This window comes from Lissotriton helveticus, chromosome 12 (assembly GCF_964261635.1).
Source record: "Lissotriton helveticus chromosome 12, aLisHel1.1, whole genome shotgun sequence".
Taxonomy (NCBI): domain Eukaryota; kingdom Metazoa; phylum Chordata; class Amphibia; order Caudata; family Salamandridae; genus Lissotriton; species Lissotriton helveticus.
The window spans coordinates 811,275,370-811,296,404 of NC_136073.1; the positions used below are offsets into that span (position 1 = coordinate 811,275,370).

Sequence of the window (21,035 nt, forward strand, 5' to 3'; positions counted from 1 at the left end):
AAATATTGTTTATGTTCAGGAGGGGGACCTTCCTGTACATAAACAATCTTTAAATGCCATTTGTCTCACTTCCATGTGTGCTGCTTAATGCAGCACACACAGAAATCACAAAATGTTTTTTTTTTAAAGAGTACAAATACAAGGCATTTTGCTTTTTCCATGTGTGCTGCACAAGGCAGCACACATGGATGAATCAAACATGAGGAGAAATAATGCATTTCTCCTAGTTTCACCAGCTTAAGACCAGGTTTTCTCTATTCTTAATTTTTACGCTGCCCTTGTAAATAGGGCGCAACATCAAAATCAGTGCCTGTTGCAGTGGAACGCCCACTGCAACACCCACTGCCCACCCTTTCACGCTAAGCATAGTATGAACGAGGGCCTTATTTACAAGGCAGCATTAAGCCAAGTTAAGTGGCTTAACGCTGCCGTGTAAATACGGCAATGCCCCTATCACCACCACAACGTCGTAAAAAGTGACGATGTGGTGTCTATAGGTGCTTGTACATATGCCCCCGAGTATGATTAAACTATAAGTAGCACTATAAAAAAAATGATATGTTTACCAGAAAGTTGCTATAGAGAGATGAGGTGCATTGCTGGTGAGTGGTAGTGAGGGAATTCATGGAGAAGGAGGAAACACTCATTGTTTTGAACATTATTGGCCGGATATGGCCAGGGATATGCGGGTGGCGGTCGATTATGTAGTGTAGCAGATTCCAGAAATTTCTGTCAGGTGGTGGGGGGGCCCGACATTTAAAAAAATTCAGCTGGGGGGGCTCAACCTTCAAAAGTTTGAAGACCTCTGCTCTAGAGGATCAGTGATCTGAAATCTCCAATCGCTGGGAGGACACTTTGACTCTACCTCTGTCTGTCCTGCTCTCCATCTGATGGTGGATGCGACGGACTCATCTAATCGTAGGAGTCCCTTTTCAGCAAGAGCTGCCCAAGCAGACTCTGGTGACGGATGCGTCCCTTCAGGGATGGGGCGCTAATATGGGGCCACTACAGATCCAAAGAATGTGGTCAGTGAAAGAGCGACTATACCACATAAACATGCTGGAGCTAAGAGCAGTGCATCTGGCTCTCAAGGCGTTTTTTCCTTCCATCAAATCGACTGCTCTGCTTGTTCAGACGGACAATACAACATTGATGTACTACCTGAACAAGCAGGGGGCACCAGGTCCAGACCCCTGTCGCTGGAAGCACAGGCGATTTGGAAGTGGCTTCTGGCACGAAACATGCCAATCTCAGCAATTCACTTACCAGGTGTCCTCAACGTCCAAGCGGACAGCCTAAGCAGGCATTTCGCAGACGCACACGACTGGGTGTTAAAACAAGAAGTGGCACAAGACATTTTCCACAACTGGCGAACACCAGACATCGATCTCTTCACGGACGCAGTAAACGCAAAATTCTGCTTCTTCGCCTCCAGGTACCCGCAACCAGGATCCAAGGGGAATGCTCTGTTGATAAACTGGTCAGAGACATTACTCTACGCCTTTCCACCAATTCCCCTCATTCCTATGGTGATCAGAAAACTGTACTATTCCAAGACAGAGATTATCCTGGTTGCTCCAGAGTGGCCTGGCCAGTGGTGGTACCCGGACCTTCCTTATCTGTCCAAAGTGCCACACAGGAGGTTGCCATGTCATCCGGATCTGCTGACCAGGTCGGGCGGCAAGGTGTTCCATCCCAACCTGCCATCCCTGAGGTTAGCAGCATGGCTCCTGAGTTCACCCAATATGTACATTTAGGTCTCTCTCAAGACTGCATGCAGATCTTGAAGGAGGCAAGGAGACCTACGAGGAAGTCTTACGCTTTTAAGTGGAAGCGTTGTTACATGTGGTGTACTGCTGAGGTTCACGATCCTATTCAAGGTCAGGAACAGGTACTGTTACCATACTTACTATATTTGGCCAAAGCAAGTTTGCAATACTCCTCCATAAAGGTTCACCTGGCAGCGATAACAGCATATAGAAAGTCTCCCACTCAGGCTTCTTTCTTTCAAATGCCAGTTGTTAAGGATTTCCCGGAGGGTCTAAAAAAAAGGTCTACCCACCAGTTAGGTCTCCATCTCCTCCCTGGAAGCTTAATGTGGTCCTCTCTAAGTTAATGGGTCCCCCATTCGAACCCATTCACAAAGCTTCCCTTCAGCATCTTTCGTGGAAGGCTGCTTTTCTTGTGGCAATCACATCTGCCCGCAGGGTAAGGGAGCTACAACCCTTATGGTCTACAGAGCCTTATCTCGTTTTGCACGCGAACAGAGTGGTGTTACGTACTCACCCGAGGTTCCTTCCTAAGATGGTCTCGGAGTTTCACATCAACCAGTCAGTTACTCTTCCTACTTTCTTTGCAAACCCTGTCACTCCTGCGGAGAGAGCTCTGCACTCTCTAGATCTAAAAAGAGTGTTAAAATTCTATCTTGTGAAAACAAAAAGTGTACGAAAGTCTGACCAACTATTTGTGAATTATGGTGCATTGAACACTGGTTTCCCTGCCTCTAAAAGGTCCATTTCTAGATGGGTAGTGTCATGTATCATGCTATCTTATCAACTGGCACATAAGCAGCTCCTGGGCAAGCCGAGGTCACATTCTACAAGAGGCAAAGCTGCTACTTTAGCAATGCTTAGGAATGTACCTATTCAAGAAATTTGTAAAGCAGCCACCTGGCGTTCGGTCCTTACTTTTGCACGTCATTACTCCCTTGATTCTGACACTCAAGCAGATGCTCAGTTCGGTCATGCATCCTGGAGAAATTTGTTTGGGTAATATAGGTTTTGGCAAATTGGTTTTGATATGCTGGTATTCGTCCGCAGGGTACGGGGATGGGCTTGCTACTCTATTCAGTGCTTATGACTATTGATGAGTATCCCCTGGAAGAGAAGGATAAGTTACTTACCTGTAATCATAGTTACTCCAGTATTGGAACTTTCATAGATTCACATGCCTGAATCATTCCCCGTCGTCGAGACGGGAGTCTCCGGTATATAAAAAAGCAGTGCTTAGTAGTATAGCAAACTGAAAAGAGGCCTAGGCCCATTTCCCTTTTGCAACCCATAGCCTTTGTTATGTAAAAAAGGCCCGAACTTTTCCCTGAACCAATCAGAGCTCCCCACCCTCTAGAACACTCCTGAGAGAACCTTCTGCCCCTCAGATTTTTCTACCGCACGTTGTGCTAGGGAGTCTCCTTTGAGCTCTGCTCAAACTCTTTACTTCTACAGTATTTTGACTTGGATTTGAGGTTTCTACATCAACCATGTCTGAGAAAGAGAAAAAAGGATTATTTAGAGCTTGTTCAACCTGCTCCAAGAAGAGGCTGTTTACAGATGACCCTCACAAGGACTGCATCTACTGTCTCTATCCAGACCAAGGCAGAAATAAGTCCTTGAGAGATCGTGAGGGAAGGTTACTGATCTGGCTTCAGAAAGTCAAAGCCAGGAAGGAAATCCTCTCAAGTGAGAGTGAGGAGGAATCTGTGGCGTCTAAGAGATCTCAGAAGAGAAGTAGATCTCCTCAGACACATTCCTCAGGGGAGAGACCTGAGAAGACCCCAAAAAAGACCACTCCAGGGTCTTCAGGGCGCAGTCCCTCAAAATCCCCTTCAGTCTCATCTAAGGGGAAGAAGGGATCTACTGGTGAGGTGAAAGGAGCAAAATCCACCTCAGATCCACCACAGTCACCTCAGAAGATCAAGATTACCATCAAACGATCTTCTTCTGCGCCTTCTGAGGAGAAATCAACTCCGTCGACGGGACCGTCGACTAAAAAGGGACCACCGACGACGACGAAAACACCTTCGTCATCGACGAAAAAGGATAAGGCTGGTGAGAAAACAGCGTCGACGATTTCACCGTCGACGACTATATTGTCGACTAAGGAGTCGACGACGTTGTCAACGGCGGCGGCGACGACGGCAGCGTCGACGAGGACTGTATCGACGACGGCAGTGTCGACGGCAGCGTCGACGAGGACAGCGTCGACGGTCACTACAACGTCGACGGTAGCGTCGACGACAATGACTTGGTCGACAACGGGGATGGGAATCTCGTCGACGGGCTCGTCGACGAGGGAAAAAACACCAGAAAGAAGGTTGGTGCCTTGGAAAAAACCTATAACATCTGAGGTTACATCTCCAAGCAAGGTCTCCCCATTGCTACCGTCTCACTTACTGGAGGAGGAAGATTCAGAGGAAGATGATGAGTATGGTATTGCCAGTAGCCCTTCGCAATTACAGGTCAAGTACCAAGAAGACGATTCTGAGGAAGAATATGGGGGTTATCAAGAACAACCCCAGGAACAACACCGATATCGACAACAGCAACGGGAGGAGATGACCAGTGTACCATCCTCTTTGTTGAAGGATCTCCAAGGAATGTTGGAGGATTATAGGAAAAGATACCCAGCGACTCCAGTCGCTCAACAGGCCATAGAGGCTACTCCACGTCCACGATCGGTTCCAGGGACTCCGATTCGTAGGAGAGAGATTGTGCCGGAACCTACTGTTAGGTCCCCACCACCGACAACACACCACGATACCTCGGATGAGGATCAGGAGGATGGTGAGATTGCGGACACAAGTGCAGAATGGCATAACTATATCGCCCCATCAGCTGCAACTCCTCCGCAGAGACCAGTGGACTCTCCACCGGAGGACATTGGTGGATTTCATAATTTGATGGAGAGAGCCACTAAGAGGTTTGCACTGACCATGACAGAAGAGAAAACGGAATGTTTTCTATATGACTTTAAAGACTCGTATCGGAGATCTGTACGATCTATACCTATAGTGTCTCATATCTGGAAAGAAGGATTGAAGGTCATGGAGATGCCAGCGACGGTAACAACGGTTCTGGCGAGACTGGATAAAAAGTACAAAGCACCGGTCGATGCTCCATCTTGCCTTTTGGGTCATCCGAAACCAGATTCTGTTATCATGCAGGCGGCACAACAGAAATCCAGGAACCCATCTGCTCCGATTGCAACACCTCCAGAAAAAGAGGGCAGAAGGTTGGATAACGCAGGGAAGCGTTTTTCATTAATGTCTGCTCTGCTTGTAAGAGCCGCTAATGCCCTTGCTATATTGGGGAGGTATGACAGGCAGATGTGGTGCGACCTGTCTCCATACGTTAACCTGGTGCCAGATCCAGAAAAGCAGGAGGCGAAGAAAATTCTCATGGAAGGACAGAGGACTTCGGCTGAAGTCATAGACTGCGCTATGGATATAGCGACCACGGCATTTAGATCCTTGGGAGGAGCTGCGGTCCTGCGCAGGCAAGGTTGGCTGCGAGCAACAGCATTTAGGCCGGAGGTACAGAACAAAATCTTAGACCTCCCTTTCAATGGAGAAGAATTATTTGTAAAACATATAGATGATACGCTGGAAAGTATCAAGAAGGATACGGATACGGCAAAGGCTCTGGGAACACTGCAGTACAGGAAAACCCCTTTTCGTGGCTCCAGGGGTAGAAGACAATCCTTGTACAGAGGAGGATACCAACAAGGGAGATATTCATCTTCTTATCAGTCCTCATCGCAGCCGTACCGTCAGCAATATAACCAGCGTCAGCCAGGAGGATACACAAGATCAACTCCAAGAGGACGTGGTGGCCGAGGAAAGGACAACACCCGTCGGCAATGACAACCTCCATCTTCCGGCTCTGTCAGATACTCCCCTGGGTGGAAAGATTGCTCACTATCTTCACAATTGGCGGAAAATAACAACGGACCAATGGGTCCTCAAAATAGTTCAATTCAGTCACACCCTAGAATTTCTTCAGACGCCCCCTTGTACGCCACCGATGCACCAAAGAGCCAATCATCTGCATCAACTCCGGCAGGAGATTCGGACAATGCTCCGAAAGGGAGCAATAGAACCGGTACCGAAATCCCAGGAATACAAGGGGTTTTACTCCCGTTTTTTTCTTATCAAGAAAAACAAGCTCCAGTGGCGCCCCATTCTGGATCTCAGATCCTTGAACACCTATCTCAAGAAACAATCTTTCAGGATGGTATCCCTACAGGACATCCTTCCGTTATTAAACCCAGGAGATCATATGACCACATTGGACCTACAAGAGGCGTATTTCCACGTGCCGATACATCCTGCACACAGGCAGTACCTTCGGTTCTGGGTAGCCGGAAGACATTACCAATTCAGGGTACTGCCATTCGGCTTGAAGTCAGCGCCAAGGGTTTTCACGAAATGCCTGGCTCCAGTGGCGGCTGTGTTGAGGAAGCAAAGACATCAAATATTTCCTTACCTCGACGACTGGTTAGTCAAAGCACCATCAAAGACACAGGCCAGAGCGTCGACGCAAGCTTGCATAGACTTATTCGCCGATTTAGGATTGACTTTAAACGAGGCAAAGTCAAACCTCCACCCAGCAAGAGTGATCACATTTCTGGGGGCAATATTGGACACGGAATGCAACAAAGCGTTTCCCTCCGAGGAAAGACAAATGAGGATTGTGTCCCTCTTTCAAGACTTGGGAAAAAGTAAGTCTCTTTCAGTCCGCAGGTACAAATCCTTGCTTGGCACAATGTCCTCTTGTATTCCACTGGTACCTTGCTGCAGGCTAAGGATGAGACCATGGCAGGAACAGATCGATCTCCAATGGCGTCAGGCGTCAGGATCCTTCGACGATATAATAAAAGTGACACCAGTGATGCTGCAGGCAGCAAAGTGGTGGACGCAAAAGGCAAATGTGTCTCAAGGACTGACGTTTCTAGCAAGAGCAGCCCCGCTAGTGGTAACGACGGATGCGTTGTTAGAAGGATGGGGAGCTTTCCTTCAGGACCTTCAGGTCAGCGGCCGTTGGAAGGCAGAGGAGCAGCAATTACATATAAATCTGCTGGAGCTCAGGGCGATCCGCTTGGCATTACTGGCTTTTCTGCCAAGGATAAAAGGTGCGCCGGTGTTGATAAGAACAGACAACACCACGGCGATGCATTATGTGAACAAGCAAGGGGGAACAAGATCTCTCTCCCTGTCTCAGGAAGCCCAGGAGATATGGGAATGGGCTATTCAGCAGGGAATATCATTGACAGCAGAACACCTCCCGGGGGATCAAAATGTCAAAGCAGATACTCTCAGCAGGCTAAAATCGTCCTGCCACATATGGGAGCTAGACCAGGAGATCCTGGACAGCGTCTTTCGGTGATGGGGAACACCGATGGTGGACCTCTTCGCTACAAGGGAAAACAGAAAATGCCAGTACTTCGCAAGCTGGCTTCCTCAGAGGGGATCTTGGGGGAATACGTTTTCCATGGCATGGTCCGGCATCTTTGCCTACGGTTTTCCTCCAATTCCTCTTCTCCCCCACGTACTGGTGAAGATCAAGAAAGAGCCGTGCAGGCTGATCCTAGTAGCCCCGTGGTGGCCCAGACAACACTGGTTCACGGAACTGCTGCTACTGTCGGTGGACCGTCCAATTCAGTTGCGCCTGATTCCATCGCTTCTGACAATGTCCAAGGGGCAGGTGCGCCATCCGGACCCGAAATCCTTGCGATTAGCAGCCTTTCTCCTGAACACTGTGAGTTTAGCCATCTGAACATCTCACATGAATGTAGGGAGATCCTGTCCAAGGCCAGAGCGGAGAGTACCAACAAAACCTACAGAATGAAATGGAAGAGGTTTTGCCTGTGGTGTAAGAGACATGATGTTCACCCTCTTACTGCTGCACCTCATCAAATTATACCTTACATTCTGCTGTTAGCAAAGTCAGGATTAGCACACGCCTCCATCAAGGTGCATTTGGCTGCGTTATCCCGCTACAGGAGGTCATCGTCAGGCCCATCTTTATGGTCCTCAAGGATTATCAAACAATTCATGAAAGGGATATTCAGAGTCTTTCCACCAGTAAAGCCTCCACCACCTTTATGGAATCTGAATATTGTACTCTCTCAATTGATGAAGCCACCATTTGAACCGATACACAGGGCAGACCTGAAGTTCTTGTCCTGGAAAGTGGCTCTTCTCATTGCATTGACTTTAGCGAGAAGAGTGGGTGAACTACAAGTGCTCACGATTCAGGAGCCTTTCTTGCAATTTCAAGAAGATAAAATGATTCTCAGGACAAACCCGAAGTTCATTCCAAAGGTGCCAACTGATTTTCATTTGAACGAACCATTGGTGCTGAAGCATTTCTTTCCTCATCCATCAACAGCGGCAGAAAGAGTATTACACTTGCTGGACGTTCAGAGATGTATGAAATTTTACTTGAAAGAAACTAAGGCGTTTCGCAAGTCTTCCCAGTTATTCGTCGCCTTCAGCGCAGCCAGGAAAGGTTTCCCACGGTCAAAGAGGGGAATTGCCAGATGGATTTCCAGTGCAATTGTCTACTGTCATCAAGCTGCTGGAAAGCCTTTGAATGCACGAGTCCGTGCCCATTACACGAGGGCAGTGGCCACATCCACTGCATTGTTTGGAGGAGTGCCAATCCAGGATATCTGCAGAGCAGCAACCTGGGCATCTACGCACACCTTCACCAGGCACTACTGCTTGGAGGCAGCCGCAGAATCGGATGCGGCGGTGGGAGAGGCGGTACTGCGGAATATCATCCAGTAACGGTGAGCCTTTCTTGCATCCCTCCATCCATAAGTTCTCTTGTTTACAAAGTCACATTTTATATAAGTATGTATATATGTATATGAGATTATGCTTCATTTTCTAATGGTATTGCATGATTATGTAATGTATCAGGAAAATGTGCTTTGTTTTTTCACTGCTCGCTATTCGGATTCAGGCATGTGAATCTTTGAAAGTTCCAATACTGGAGTAAGAAAACAAGTTACTTACCTGTAACTTTAGTTCTCCAGTATTGGAATCTTTCATAGATTCACATGCACCCACCCTCCTCCCCTGAGAGGCTCACCTTGGATTTAGCACAAGAAGTGTGTTATATGCACAAGTGCGCGAAAAATCTAAGGGGCAGAAGGTTCTCTCAGGAGTGTTCTAGAGTTTGAGGAGCTCTGATTGGTTCAGGGAAAAGTTTGGGCCTTTTTTACATAACAAAGGCTACGGGTTGCAAAAGGGAAATGGGCCTAGGCCTCTTTTCAGTTTGCTATACTACTAAGCACTGCTTTTTTATATACAGGAGACTCTCGTCTCGACGACGGGGAATGATTCAGGCATGTGAATCTATGAAAGATTCCAATACTGGAGAACTAAAGTTACAGGTAAGTAACTTGTTTTCTTCTCCTCCATGGGTATACTCATCAAAGTCATAAGTAACCCTCCCTCCTCCCCGGACGAATACCATGGCCATATATATGTATCTGTTACCCCTACTGTGATTAAACTGTTATACGCCGTCTAAAAGAACTGATCTGTCACCTGTGGTGCATGATGGGAGCCGGGGGGGTTCCTGGAGGTCTTAAAGGCACAGCGCCAGTTTTCCAATTGTTTCTATATGCAGCCTTTCTAGGCTAATCTGCCTCTATGATCTTGCCTTGTACCTTTGAAAATAAAGGTTGTGTGTTTCAAAGCAAAATTAAAGCAGTTTTCTTAATATGTATCATAAGTATATCATGACATATGTCTTTATATTTTCAATGTAAACGTTTTACAATGCAATTGTGGCAGTTTTTGACCCTAGGAACATGGTTTCAGGCTGCATATGTGTGTATGTATATATATATATATATATATATATATATATATATATATATATATATATATGCATATATGCATATTATCTATATACATATGGGTATTTATGTATATATATATATATATATATATATATGTAGATATATGCATATTATTGGCTATTGCTCCGGGGTCCCTGCACGTGGGCGGGTCTATTCAGTGCTTATGACTTTGATGAGTATACCCCTGGAGGAGAACTAGGTTTACAGGTAAGTAACTTATCCATACATCACATGGTCCATCTCCTAATGCAGAACATTCCTGGGGAGGACAACATTTTGGCATCAACAAGTCCATGAATGGGAACTCCACCCTCAAATCTTACTCCTGTTTTTCAACTGTTAGGAGTTCCAACAGATAGGTTTGTTTGCCACCGCTGGAAATGCAAAATAACCAAGCTACACCTCCAGACTTCCATGCCCACAGTCCCTGAACAATGCACTATGGATGAACAAGGATATTTGCCTACACTTTTCTGCCTCTCCTCCTCCTTCTATTCATGGTTTGGAAGCTAAGACAGACTTCCTTCACTCTCATCCGAGTAGTTCAAAACTGGGCACACTAGCTCTGGTTCACCTCCCTAAATAATTTCCTAGCCAGCAGTCCATGCCCTCCCCACCTTACCCTCTATCTTCCATGAGCACTAAGTACTTTCTCTTTGCCTGACTCTCCTTTGTCATTACTATGCAGCAGCTCCTGTGCCCCTCTTTTCCTTGCTTTGTTGACCCTCCTCTTTACTCCTACTTTCCAGGATCAGTCTGTGAACGGATTAGATGCACAAACTCTCAACAGAACACATTAGATAGAACAGTGCACATATATCCAGCAAGGTACAGATGTGCCAGGTAGCTGAGTGGCATAATGCTCACAACAGCACAGATCATGAATCATATGCACAAAATGGAAGAATACACTTTAGACAGAACATTTTACACACATGAAAATCAGCACAGATTAGGCCTTTGAAAAGCTTTTCAATGTCTCTGGTCAAATAATGTTTTTTCCGCCCCACTGTGACTTTCACCGTGTAAATAAAAAATATGTTCTGAAGAAAAGAGAACAAAAACAATATTTGTCTACACCTAGCGGGCGAGGCCATGTAGGCAGCCCTGGATTGTGTGAGCAGGCTAGTTCTGATTTTTAGGTCCCTATTGTTGATGACCCACTGTCCACACTTCTATTGTCTACAATTCAAAACGGATTGAGAGAGCTTTGGGTCTGACACTTGCCCGTAATTAGATGGCTTTCTTGTCTTTCTGTTTCATGCTCAGTTTTTGATGACTCCCCTCTCTTTTCTTGTATCTATCTTGCCCTTGTAGAGTTTCCTCTTTACACTGCTTCTGAAAGGATTCTTCCAATGCCGCCTCGAGGAGACATTTTTTATTTATTTTTAATCACTTGCCATTGGAGAACATGGCTTTTATTGCTCTCTCCATGGTCTTTCCTTCTTACAACTTGCCTTGCACCTGCTTTTCCTCACCGCTTCCCTTGCTCCCATTCCCCTCCCCTCTCCACTCTATTTTATTTATTTAAATTGTAGAATTGCTTTTGCGAAAGCCTGGTGGTGGCACACTGTTCCCCAGCTGCTTGCTTCTTTCTCTTTGCGGGGCAACACGTTTCGACTTTCTTTTGAATTTGCAGTTCCATATAGGCAGTCAGGCATTGTGGAATGCTACATTAAAAATAAACCAAAGATACAAAATGTCTGCTGCAATGTAAATCTCAGAATCGTTTGGAAAGTAAGTGCCTTCCAAAAGTCAATATCACTGCCTAATTTAGTAATATCTCTTCTCTGCTTCCTTCAGGCTGTGAAATCTAAGACTGGTCCCGGTGAACAACTGCGCAATGCCCTGTGGCATACAGGCCACACCCAGGACCAGGCCCGACTGCTCTGGAAGGACCCTCGCAACGTGGGCTGGAAGGACAAGACCTCATATCGTTGGCAGCTTACGCACAGGCCCCAGGTGGGCTACATCAGGTCAGAAGGTGTGGTGGGCACCACCATGGCAGGAAGCATTTGTGTGGGAGTGGGAGGGGTTATAAGGTGGGAAGAAAAGATCAGAGGCTTTTGGTCAATCCTGGGTAACCTTTGGGGAGGTTGTTCGAGACTCCGTAAACTATTTGGTCAATTCTCCCTTCTCCCACAATCACGCTTAGTCAGTTTGGAATAAAACAGGAATAGATGGCACCCAAAGCAAACACTGCTATTGTAAGTGGATCAAGTGAATGTTCCTCTTTGAAGATGACGGGCGGGGGCAAATTAATGGAACACAGTATTGCAAGAATTCACAATTAACAGATAAATGAAAACCTAAGACAAACACAAAAACATAATTTTTTGTATAACTACGCCTATGGAATTCTAGTTACGCCTTTGATAACTGTTTTGCCTGTATACCTACCAAAGCAACATATTTATTCAGGTAGATTGAAACAAATGCGACTATGGAAGGACTGCAGGGCAAAAGGACCTAGAAATGACTATGGGCTTGAATTAAAGTTTGGTTGGGGGAATTTAATGCCCCATTACGAAGGATCACAACCACAGTCAAAGTAATGGGTGAAAAATTAGATGTTTATAGTTCTCCGCCTGTGTGTTACGTTTCTCTGCCAAAGTAGCCGAATCTAGATCAGATAGGCTAAATACAGGATGACACTTTGCAGGTAAATTGCCTATTGTGCATTGCTGCTGGCAAAACTTCCACAAGCAAATGTGGGCATGGTAAATGTACCTCAAAGGGATGTACATTGTCAGCGTCCACATACCTAGTCACCCTAACATACCATGTTGAGACCACTATACATGTTTTTAAATAATGAAAACCTCCAATACTTTGTGGACGTGCTTCATAGAAGTAATCTGCCAGTTGTGGCGCCAGATCAACCACACTAGATTAGAAGGATGATTTTATGCATGGCAAGGATGGTGCATGTTACATGTCAATTTCCTTTTAATTCTACTCTCATCAACAATGTGAGCGAAACAAAAGGCTCTAATGCTGAAGACACATCCTCTTTAAATTGCTGGCTTACATCTTCACAACGGTGGAGCAGGTGATTGAGCTGGAGAAACGTTTACACAAGGTTATTTCCCTATTGAAAATTGCCAGTAATGCCACCAGTACTGTAACCATAAATTTGCTGATTCTGGACTAATTCATTAGATGCACCAGAGCGGTCCAGGTGCCTTGACTCCCTCCACTAAAAGCTTGGTGTTTACATACTGAAACTTAAGGTGTGAGATTTTCCCTTCGTGAATGTAAGGACACTATTTAAGTGAAATCATGAAATCCGGTAGTAATACCAAAACTGGTCAATAATTACATGCAGTATCATCATGGATTTACAGTACTATGCAAATAAATCAAGAATGACATGCAGGAACAACACTTATTTTGCGGATTTTGTTCACACTTTTTTACCGCCAACATTTTGCTGGTAGTTACCTATCAAAATATTTGTGATGTAATGCCATGTTACTGTGGGTGCACTACCGTATAAGGGCATCACTCAAAATCAGTATAATGGCAGAAATGGGAAGGGCATGGTATGCTCCACATTTTTGCAGCATAAATGACCATTATTAGGAAAAAACATGGCAGCCTAAATGACCACTAATGAGGAGAAAGGAGCAGAATCCTGTGTGAAGATGGTGGAGCAGGGAGAAGTGCAATAAGAGAAAAAGAGCAAGGGACCCACATTCAGAAGGGAAGGAGTAAGATCCGCAGTCTAACGGAGGAACAGAGAAATCTTCAATAAGAAGGTAGGACCAGGGACACCTTCTGTCAGAAGCGTGGAAGCTTGAATCCAAAAAAAAGTGGAGACCTGCAGGTCGAAGGAAGAAAGGGAACCCTACATTCAGAAGGAGGGAGACCTGCAGTCAGAAAGAAAAGGAATACATTTAGGGCCCGATTACGATCTTGGAGGATGGGATATTCAGTCACAAATATGACGGATATCCTGTCCGCGGTATTACAAGTTCCATATAATGGAATTGTAATTTGGCGGTTAGGATATCCGTCACAATTGTGACTAAGTAACCCTGTCCGCCAAGATCTTAATCAGGCCCTCCAGAGGAGAAGATGCAGAAGGTTATGCAGTTATAAGGAAGGAGCAGGGAGACATTCAAAAGGAATGAAGAGCAGGGAGACCTGTAGGCTGGAGGAGCAATAATGAGACAGAGGGAGGAGGCAGGCCTGCTGCCATGAGGAGGGACCGGAAGTGCTGTCAGAATGAGGGGTGTGGCCTAGTCTGGAGCTGCCGTCAGGAGGAGGGACAAGATGTGCTGTCAAAATGAGGGGCGTGGTCGAGTCTGGAGCTGCCGTCAGGAGGAGGGACAGGAAGTGCTGTCAGAATGAGGGGCGTGGTCGAGTCTGGACCTGCCGTCAGGAGGAGGGACAGGAAGTGCTGTCAGAATGAGGGGCGCGGTCGAGTCTGGAGCTGCCGCCAGAAGGAGGGATCTGGTCTGCAGTCAGGAGTTGCTCTTAGTAGGTGCGAGGATATTCATTCCTCTCCCAGTTCCACTTTCCGGTTGAGGTGTATAAATTGGTGACCTATCGAGACCATTTAATTGTTGTGAATCTGGGAAAAAGGGACTGGTTACTAGACATTTATATAGATACTGTACTGTATGTATAAAAATCTCTCAATAAAATTGGTTGAAATAAAAAAAAGTGTTTCTTGAGACTGCTCACTCACATTACTAGTATACAAACAAAAGACCTTTAACTAAGAGTACTATATGACTTCATATTCCCAGGGACACAATTTCCCAGTCTTGGGCGTTCTTTTAACAACCCTGCTGTATTCTGGGAATTATAATCATGGTGCTCGCCAACTAAACCAATTGTTTTAACTCACTTAAAAACAGTGTTGTAAAGGAAGTTCAGCACTGGAACACTGTACTGTGCCCTTGGTGGCTTGAAGTCATCTGGTAATAATTTCTATTACATTAACCTAATACAAACTCAGGAAAGTTTTTATTACTTTGAGTGAGCTACATAGGTATGAAGAGATAAATATATTTTTGGGTTACACTAAACATCTGTGCTTATGGTAGATATATGGCTAGGCTGCTAAATCACAGCAGTTCAAAACAGCTCTCATGTTTACTAGGTCCATGCACGAGTAGCAGATGGGAGTCCATATTCATGCTTTGGATTACGGTACTCTTATTCTTAATTTTATAATGGACTTAACAGGACTAGAAATCCCCAGAATGTGAAGTTAACCCTGTTTTAAATGAGCAATTTATGCATAGATCGGGTAAGCCGCTGTCCTGCTAGTCCTGTATGTTTTACTCTACACACCAAACAATATTTCCGGGATAGCAAGCCATCCCTGCCTTCCAGGGAAAATTGACCAAACCCCACTCTGCTACCTCTTTCCAGCAGTAAAGGATTTACCCTTACATCACAGTATATCGTCAGATTAAAGCATCAGATCACAGTGACTTATAGAAAATGAAATCTGGATAGCGTTGGATAGCGTAAAGATGGTGATGTGCTGCCATGGAACGAGATGGAAGCCCTATTTTACCTTTCTTCATTGATTAGGGTGGCCTTGCTTATATGATTCTGTGTTGCATCTATTGGTAAATAGATTTTCCCTCTTCTATCCCTCCACTATCCTCAATCCAAATAACTGACTAACATATCCACCACTCAAATTACTTTTATATTTCGTTATACTAATTCACCACTCATCCTTTATGGCTTCTGGAGCAGCGTGCTACTCGCAAAAAAAGCGCTTTAACACCCCTTCGGGGGTAGCAAGCGCTATATAAAGGCAAACATTTTTCCCCTTTCTATCCTTCCACTATCCTTTCTGAATCCAAATAACTAACATATCTATCACTCGTATTACTTTCATATTTCACTATACTAATTCACCACTAATCCTTTATGGGTTCCGGAGTAGTGTGCTACTTGCCGAAAAAGTGCTTTGACGTTTCTTCAGGGGCAGTAAGCGCTATATAAATGCAATTAAAATATGCCTCCATGCTCAGAGGTCTAAAGGTTCCCAGTCCATGCCCAAACAGCTCATCCAGTCCACGTTTGTCTTGCGTTCTGGATGGAATATGTAGTTCTGATTATTCCGTTATATAATATAGACTACATGTCCTGAACTGGTTTAGATACTCGCGCACGGACATGGAGGCTCGAGAGGTCGGTATTGTTAGCACTGCTATGCTAGGCTTAATGAAATTAACACAAATTAAAGAATAGTTTAGGCTTCATTAATGTGTAAATTAAATATATACATATTGTTAGGTTAGCACAAGACTAGCTTGTGAGCTGTGTAACTTGCACAAAACTAAAGTTAGTGGCAAAACAAATTAAACAGGGATAGAATTAGCGAAAGTACAGTGTTATTAATAGTCACCGTTTCCAAATGTTTTTTTTCTACAAAATTGCGACCTGAACAGTACTTAATGCTCGAGTCCCCGTCCTATAAATGCATACTACGGTTTGAGTGGCAGAGGACGCATAAAGTATCACTGTGGGTGGTTCCCGCCCATTAAACTGTATAAAAAAGGAACAAAATAAAATTAACGAGTGTCGGCGTTTCAAAGGGCCCCGCTGACGGCCTTCCCTTAACAAGCGCAGTGAGGCTTTGAATTGGGGCCGGGAATGTTCCCTCGCTTCCGCGGTGGCATTCCGGGCGCTGCGGGGGCCCGTCCGAGGCAGAGGGGCCGCGGCGGCATTACCTCACCGGCCCATGCTTCATTTACCTCCTTCAAAAGCCGCCTCCCGCCCCTCTGCACAATTCTCCAAAAAGAGGAGGAAAAGGAGGCGCGCGGACAGAAAAAAGCGCGGGAGCCTGGGAAGCTCGAGTTCGGGGGCGAAGAATGGCCTGTGGGGCTTGTTGACTGTGCCGAGGGCCGGGGCCGAGGCGGGCATTGTTGGGTCCCTATAGCAACCCCAGCCCCGGCTGGAATGCCAGGCCCCAGCGACGCGCCTTTCATATGCAAAGGGCGCGAACAAAGGCGCAGGGATGGGGCTCGGGCTGGGGCCAGGTGCCGGGGCCTGAGAACCGGCCCGGATTAGCCGAAGGCGCGCGGCGCTTCCGCGCGCTCCTCCCCGCGCGGGGTGAGATCATGCGCGCGCGGGGAGAGGCCGCAGGGCCCGGCCCCGGAGGGGCTGAGGTGAACCCGCGGCTCCAGGTGCATTGCTAAGCCCAGGGTTCCATTCTGGGTGTTGGGGTCAAAAATAGGATCATTGAGGTGAGGCTCACTCAGGACACTCGGAACTGAATTTTCTGGCCTACACTTTGGGTCAAGACATTTGCAGGTCTATATAAATAAAGCAGTGACACCTGTAAGCGGCCTGACGTGCGTTATATGAGCTGTTAAACCAGAGAAGTAGCTGGTAAAATAAAATAAAACTTTGAATAAGAACAGGTGAGTGACCATGATGTGTGTTACCTGACAAAACTGGAGACTATTGTGAGCCTGTGGTGTTGTAGCAGGAAGGCAATTTAATAATACAAATAAAAGGCATGGTTTAGGGAGAACCTCAAGAAATTACAGGCCTAGTAGCCCTTACCTGCAGAAAAAAGGACAGTCTGAATGGCATGTGGTTCTTATGTGAAGGGAAGGGAGTGGGATGAAGAGTTTGGAGGGGGAGTGGGGTATGCAGAGAGAAGAGAAATTGAATGGGCCCTGGCAAATGAATACGGCACACAAAATTGATCTGGCAGTCGTTTAAAGCAGTGAAAAGCACATTAGATAGATCTGAGGCAAATATCCCTGTTTAATTCTCTTATTGCTTCCTATGGAATCTTAAGGTGGCTTCCATTGTTCTTGGTGGAGATTATGGAAAGTGTTTCTGGTTCAAGGTCCCTACTAGGTCAATCACACTCCCCTAGAGCTCTTTAAGCAACCACACCAATCACCACCAACCAACCTCGACCAACTGATCCATACCTGACCAAACCTAACAAATGCTAACCAAATCTGACCCACCCACAAAGATTGAACCATCCCCATCCCCACTCACCAGTATACTAATCCGATCCTAAACCAACCACATTTAACTCATCCTGATTCAATAAAACTCAACCTAACTGCACTCAACTAAAGTAAATTCACCTCAAACCATCCATACTCGACTAAAACTAACCAGCATAACCCAACGCATTACCACCTTCGCAGCATTCCCTTTTAGTCACCCATAACTGTACTACACCTATCCAGACCTAAGCAATTGCCTCAACTAATTGTAGTTAATCAAATCAAGTCACACCTTACTTGCCCCGAAGCTAGTCAGTATCAAACTATGCCCCAACTAAAGCAAGTGCATAGTAAATAAGTCCCAAGAAACTAGACAGTCACTCAAATATATCCCATCTAAAGGAAACCTTTTTTATTTTCAGGCACATCAAATAGGGCAGTTAAAACATGATGTACTCCAAAAACTTGAAAGTACCAGCAGCTTCTGGGGATGAGATATGATCCGAAACACTCTTGCAGTGTTTATGCACTCAGCACCCGATTCTATTTATAAAAGCACAACATATATGTTATAGGCACAACACTGATGAATGAACTTTAGGTGTTTTCAGCTGTCTTTAAGTTTAAGTTTACTGTTATATGTTTAGTCTCCTACTGTCAGCGGGCTAGAGCTGCAAGATAATGGATGAAGATGAGTATATGTGCTTCCCTAGCCCCAGCTTCTTGACAGCCTTTGGTGCATGGTACAACAGTAAGTTTGAGCCTCTATGGCAGAGTTTGACCTAAAACAGCCCAAAGCCAGTAAACCAAAACAACCCAGCATCTGAATGGGTACAGGGATCTTACCCCGTTCCAAAATATTGGTTATGAATTTCAAAGGTCAGTTCTTACAATGTCTCTGTTAATGGTGTTAATGAGGGTCCAGTAGCCAGAGGTTCTGGGGTACCTGGCACAATCAATGTTGGTACTGATTAGAGGGTCAACCATTCTACAGTCTTTACAAGAGGCCTGAGTGCTAGACCGCGAGGGCACAAACAATGTCATGTCCCTTGGGTACTACATGTTAAGGGTCTGTATTTGGCAAATGGGCATCCATGGACACGATTTCTGATTGCCAGGGGCACCTACAGGACTTTAGCTTCAGTTGCCAGCCACCGTTTTAAACATGCATACCTCTTGAATAATTACTGTTGGGGTTCATTTTAAAAATATTGCACATTGAGGGCAACTGAAGATCCAAAGGCCTGGAATGAGGAGGAAATATCTGTGTCCCTCTCTGGGCAGACATAGCTCCTTGTGAGTGTGGCAGGTCTCAGGCCTTTTGGCGGCTGTGGAAGCTTGGCACCCCCTCAGTTATGGAATGCGTCTCTGCAACTCCTTAACATCCCAACATGCAGAAACATCTTGTGGAAATTCTTGCCTGCTGGCTCCAAGGTCCTCATGTCTCCTGAGAAAGTCAGCTTCTCGAAGAGCCCTCCATGCATTCTTCAATCACTTTGCTCTTTGTCATGGGCCTGCCCTTCTTGCTCTCTGGGTATTTCGGCCTCCTTTCTTTTTCAAGTTTGGGCTCAGCTATAAGGCTTCTTTCAGCCCTTTAACCCTTGTTCCCTGACTAAAGGGGATGCTTCAATCTAGAGCATATGGGCTCTACCTCCGCAAATGCACCTCTCAGTGCTGCTGCAAGCAGTCTACCACTCGAATTCCAGAGAAAAACACAGTTCTGGCATGATGACTCTAGCCTTTATCCTACCTTGTTGCACTGTGAGGAGTTATCAACACAAAGTGCAACCTTACTTCAAGATTTGCAATTTTCTAAACTGGAGGTAATTTATCTTTTCCTTTGTCTTCGGCTTTCCAAGGCTTTCCTAAAAGGCATGCAGTGGAAGGGCTGGTTTCAGGCTGCCGAAAGATCCAGGCAGCCTCGGCCTGGTGGTCCTGGTTCAAACGTGTAATTATTCCATGCACAAGTCAGAGAAAGGAAGGGCAGGTTTCAGATAGAGCGGGGAAAACAGCTTTAGCAGAGAAATGATGCAGACCTTATTCCAGCCCACAAGGGAGATACAGTTTCACGACTCCAACTTAGGGAGCAAGGGAACATGCAGTTTGTAATGCCCATAGATGATGGAGGCAGCCTGCAAAGAAATAACCATTTTGTGTGACCATTCATACTGGGTCCCCTGTAGATACTATTCACAAATGCACAACACGTTACACAACACACCACACAAAGTACATACCCTCAAGTAGGTAAGGACCTCAGTTAAGGGGACTGGTTAGATTGTACATGTTGATCGCGGAGTTGCAGCCTCTGCACCTGGACGCGGGCTATAAAGCCTGACCCCATTTCTATCAATCAGCTACCACTGGTTCCCCGTTGTCACATAGCCGGGTATTGTCATGGTTCTATTTGTTTATAAATAAAGTATGAGAACAGTGATCCTGACTTGATGCCTCTCTGCCCAGTGTATAACCTCGATAAGATAATGCATCAGTAGATATAGCTAAATTACAAGAAAAAGGAAAACAAGTCCTTTTTATTGGTGGATGTAGAGTGCTCCAGCTGTAAAATTATATTTTGCTTGAAGTGCAGCAAACTTTGCTCCGATCCTGACCCCTGCCATTGTCAATATGTACCCAGGTAAACAGCTGGGTGAAACAGAGCAAAGAGCAAACATCTCAGGAGACATTTGGAAATAGAACTAGCACTTATTGGAGCAAAACAAATAAACCACACAGATTAGAAAGTATAAAACCTCTCAAAATTGAACCGAGAGCAGTACAAAATCTAGACGTAATACATGGAATAATCCACAGATGGAATAGACAGCATAATCCAGAGAAGCAAGTGACTTGATGCAAGTGAGCGACAAAAACAAGTTTTATGCAGCAATTAGGGTTTACTTATCTTTAAATATGGATGCTTTCCTGAACTGCTCATGGGGGCCCAAAAGTAGTAATTCTCCATCTTATACTAGGGTTACAGATAGTACTCCTATGAGCGCCTTCATCTCACTTAGGGCTGCGTATCCTTCCGTTACGATCAGACGTCACTGTTTTGTTACGGGGAAGAAGGCATTCGAAGGTTGCAACTCCAAGCTATCTTTTTTTGTTTAATTACGGAAACGAAAAACATCTCACTAGAAATATGGACCACAGGAAGGCAGCATTCATACCTGTCTGCACGTGCGGTGCAGAATATGAAGGTAAAGCTATGTATGCGAGGCACATTGGGGTGGTGAGAAAGGGTAGCCGGCAGAGAATAACAAGTTTAGAGCTGCTGGCCTTGGTAGTGGAGTGTGAAAGGTCTCTGACTGTGGAAAGCAGAGTCAGAAATACTTTTTCAATGGTCCGCAACACTGAGCTGTGAGTTGGCGAGGGATGACACATGATTGCAAGACTCAGGCAGTGGACCCCTGTGTTCACACTGTG

General features: G+C 45.5%; 1 protein-coding gene across 1 annotated transcript in view; it reads left to right on the forward strand.

The window, feature by feature from the left end:
• Nucleotides 1–21,035, forward strand: part of THBS3 (thrombospondin 3) — a 189,301-nt gene that overhangs the window by 165,062 nt on the left and 3,204 nt on the right. Inside the window, exon 21 of the mRNA XM_078671378.1 lies at nucleotides 11,458–11,630. Coding sequence (XP_078527504.1) covers nucleotides 11,458–11,630 — 173 coding nt within the window. The remainder of the gene's footprint in view (nucleotides 1–11,457; nucleotides 11,631–21,035) is intronic.